Source organism: Formica exsecta, unplaced genomic scaffold, assembly GCF_003651465.1.
Source record: "Formica exsecta isolate Colony F162 unplaced genomic scaffold, ASM365146v1 scaffold272, whole genome shotgun sequence".
In the NCBI taxonomy this organism is placed as follows: domain Eukaryota; kingdom Metazoa; phylum Arthropoda; class Insecta; order Hymenoptera; family Formicidae; genus Formica; species Formica exsecta.
In genome coordinates, this window is record NW_021849984.1 from 44,632 (window position 1) to 48,976 (window position 4,345).

The window sequence follows — 4,345 nt, forward strand, 5'->3', positions numbered from 1 at the left end:
CGCATGCCGGCAGCCGTTTATCGCGCGGCTAACCGACAAAGTTGTTTGCGAGTTGTTATTCGACTTGTTTGTGACATGGGCTTCGTTGAAACCGAAAAAACCTCGGAAGAAAATAATAATTTTATAAAAGTAATAACAAGTTAGCTTTTCTTTATATGTTTTTTGACTTTGAATGTATGATGTGATAATAATGCGAAGCCCATATCGCAAGGATGAATTTAAATTATGTGTTATTTAATGCGATCTCAAACATTCATATATACACACAATATACATATATAATATACATACCTTTCTTTATTTGTCTTTCCTTCTTCCTCTTTCTTTCTATATTTATTAAATATATTTAACTATATTTAATATTTATTTTTTTAACTGTCAACACTGTCAACTAACTGTCAAATGACAAACTGTCAAACGACACGAATGAAGCAAGTCACACGAGTGAAGCAAGCGCATGAACAAGACAACCAATCAAGATCGCGGAAAAGCGACAACAATAAAAAAGATCAGATTTTTATAGATACATGGTAATTTATATGTTAAAAAAACAATAACAACTGGTAAAAAATAGTATACATATTTAACATTTGATATATAAATATGATATTACATATCTGATATATATTTTTCTATTTGGAATTATGAAATACTTACCTATATGAATTAGGTGTTGCCATCATCCAAATACTTAACAATAATTGTTTTTCAGGCGTTATTTGGTGACGACCAAATTTATCTGATTTTGTTAGATGTGGAGTTAATAATTCTAACAAGAATATAAAAGTACTGCGTTTCATCCTATGCATAGTAAATAACGACTCTTATAAATTTTTAATCTTTCATATTTTATTATGTTTTATGTTTAACAACTTACCTAAAATGAGTTTTAAACTCCATATCCGAATATGAAGATACAATATTTTCAACATAATTTTTGCATCGTATTCTCGGTACTCGAGTTCGCCGGTTTAATTCTTTCAATATTTCTGTATCTAACTCGTCTTTACTAGAATCACTCGAGTCATCTATATTTTCTATTAGTGTATGCGTAATTAATGCAATTATATTTTTATTCATTTCATTCATTTTTTATAAAACTATAAGCAAAACAATAGGTAGGTTATTACAACACTGGATGCGAGATGCGAGCTGCTGAAAGCGTACTGCGAGTGCGTTCCGTTTTACAAGTTCTCAACAGCTTCAAAGTACACGAAATTAAAACGGAACGCTATTCGCAGTACGCTTACATGACGTCACAACTACAGTACTCGCAGTGCATAACGGAACGCACCCTATTATGTCTAAAGCCTATCACACACAAATTGGCATAGCTGCATATGCATAGCATAAGACCGTCTGGACCAATGAGCATCGAAATAAAATCGCCATATTGATTTGCATAGCATGCTCATTGGTCCAGACGGTCTTATGCTATGCATATGCAGCTATGCCAATTTGTGTGTGATAGCCTATAGACATAATAGGGTGCGTTCCGTTATGCACTGCGAGTACTGTAGTTGTGACGTCATGTAAGCGTACTGCGAATAGCGTTCCGTTTTAATTTCGTGTACTTTGAAGCTGTTGAGAACTTGTAAAACGGAACGCACTCGCAGTACGCTTTCAGCAGCTCGCATCTTGCATCCAGTGTTGTAATAACCTATCTATTGTTTTGCTTATAGTTTTATAAAAAATGAATGAAATGAATAAAAATATAATTGCATTAATTACGCATACACTAATAGAAAATATAGATGACTCGAGTGATTCTAGTGAAGACGAGTTAGATACAGAAATATTGAAAGAATTAAACCGGCGAACTCGAGTACCGAGAATACGATGCAAAAATTATGTTGAAAATATCGTATCTTCATATTCGGATATGGAGTTTAAAACTCATTTTAGGTAAGTTGTTAAACATAAAACATAATAAAATATGAAAGATTAAAAATTTATAAGAGTCGTTATTTACTATGCATAGGATGAAACGCAGTACTTTTATATTCTTGTTAGAATTATTAACTCCACATCTAACAAAATCAGATAAATTTGGTCGTCACCAAATAACGCCTGAAAAACAATTATTGTTAAGTATTTGGATGATGGCAACACCTAATTCATATAGGTAAGTATTTCATAATTCCAAATAGAAAAATATATATCAGATATGTAATATCATATTTATATATCAAATGTTAAATATGTATACTATTTTTTACCAGTTGTTATTGTTTTTTTAACATATAAATTACCATGTCTATAAAAATCTGATATATTATACTTCTTTAATAGATGTGTAAGTGACAGATTTGACGTTGGGAGGGCAACAGCGTGAAGAAGCGTTAGAAGAGTAGTTTCTGCTTTGTATTCTTATTTACATATGTTTATAAAATGGCCATCACCAGAAGAAGCAAAAGCTACATGGACACTTATAAAAACCAAGTATGGGTTTCCAAAAGTAATAGGTGCAATTGACGGCACTCATGTAAAAATAGCAGTACCAAAAAAAAATCCAGAATGTTATATAAATAGGAAAGGCTATCATTCGATCCAGCTACAGGTACAAAAGAATAAATACATATAGCGCATATACATTTAAATACAATTACAAAATTAGAAAAATGTAATAGTATCATAATAAATAAACTAATATTCTGTTTTAGGTTATATGCGATTCTAATCTTAAATTTCTGCATTGCTATACTGGACAAGTTGGTTCTATACATGATATGAGGGTCTTCCGATTATCACGTTTCCAAAACATGTGCACACAAATAAATTTTCCAGAAAATAGTCACCTATTGGGAGATTCTGCATATGTTATTCAGAAATATATTATGGTCCCATTTCGAGATAATGGGCACTTATCAGAGACTGAAATAAACTATAATAAAATACATTCTTCTGCACGTATGATTGTAGAAAGATCATTGGGACTTTTAAAAGGACGATTTAGAAGTATTCTTGATAATTTGCCAATGACTAGAACAGATTTGATAATACCCAAATATATAGTGGCTTGTTGTATTATGCATAATATCTGTTTGCTGCATGATGATATGATAGATATACCAATTATTGTAAATGTTCCATAATGTCAATCAAATCATGATGATATTGATATTCAAGGTAAAGAAGAAGGTATCCAAAAACGAAATTGTATTGCCCAGACCCTAATGAATCCTCAATTATTCTCATAATATACTTTTATATTATTATGTATATATATGATGTATCATAAATATCAACTAAAATATTATGTATTCATAAAATAATTGTATACCGTTGAGTATAGTAAATGAAAACTACTATTCTATTTAGATGCATTAGTTTTTATTAACTATATGATTGGCCAGCCTTCGAACTACGGATGTTATTAAACCCGATTAGGGGTAACGTGTAAACGTACCCTGCCGAAAATGGTCGATTAAAACCGATTAAAACATAATCCGTTTTAATCGGGTTTAATCGGTTTTAATCGGTTCAATCCGCGCCCGGACTAAAAAGTTATCGATTTTAATTCCGAACGAACTATAATTGGTTTTAATATCGCTTTCGTGGATTATTTCCAATCTGAAATCATTACATTCTAATCCATATTGTTGTCAATTCAAATAAACACAAATAATCGAATGGGTATTGTGGCTGTCGTAGGTCGTCACATTAAGCACAATCCGTGGCTCAGGGAGTAGCGCGCCTGACTCACATCCCAGAGAACTCGGGTTCGATTCCCGACTCCGACCCTGGCTTGCGCTTTCCTATTTTTCCTTTCCTACCACCTCCCTAACACAAATTCCTTCCTTCCCCAAAGAAAAACCTACATATATACGACATTATTATATCTTTAAACCAGTTTATGGCCGTATAGCGAGTATTCGCTAGAGCCAATCCCAAAACCCAAGCAAGTAAGCACAATCCGCGATATAGTAGCGCGACTCGCAAAGTTTTTTTATGTGCCACGGCCCTTAATGTTGGGTGATATATCTCCACCTCAATCCGAAATTATACGATTTCATAAAGTTATAATTAAACCTGTTTTAATGCAATTGAATTGGAATTTACCATAGTCAATGCATAGGTAAAAATAATCCCTTTTAATAAAAAATTTTATCATTTCGCAGATGAAAAGTAAATTGATTTTATGTAGTGTGAAGTCGGATTTGCTGCCCATACAGCACCGCAAGATTGTAACAACATTGCAGCAACATTTTTCTGCAAGATTGCAACATTGCAGAAACATTGCAAAATATTGCTGCAATGTTGTTATGGTATTGCAGCAACAATAAAATGTCCGCCTACAGAAATATTGCAATATAATATTGCAGCAACATAGCAATATAATATA

The 4,345-nt window shown here is 32.3% G+C and overlaps 1 protein-coding gene and 1 pseudogene across 1 annotated transcript; one reads left to right on the forward strand and one right to left on the reverse strand.

The window, feature by feature from the left end:
- Positions 1-607: 607 nt before the first annotated feature.
- Positions 608-1,298, reverse strand: LOC115237105. The gene is made up of 2 exons (XM_029809955.1): positions 878-1,298; positions 608-801 (listed from the first exon to the last, which is right to left on the reverse strand). Exons 1-2 carry the CDS (start codon positions 1,087-1,089, stop codon positions 654-656), a joined length of 360 nt encoding a protein of 119 aa, XP_029665815.1. The 5' UTR covers positions 1,090-1,298; the 3' UTR covers positions 608-653.
- Positions 1,299-1,634: 336 nt separating this feature from the next.
- LOC115237104 lies at positions 1,635-3,305 on the forward strand (annotated as a pseudogene).
- Positions 3,306-4,345: the final 1,040 nt, after the last annotated feature.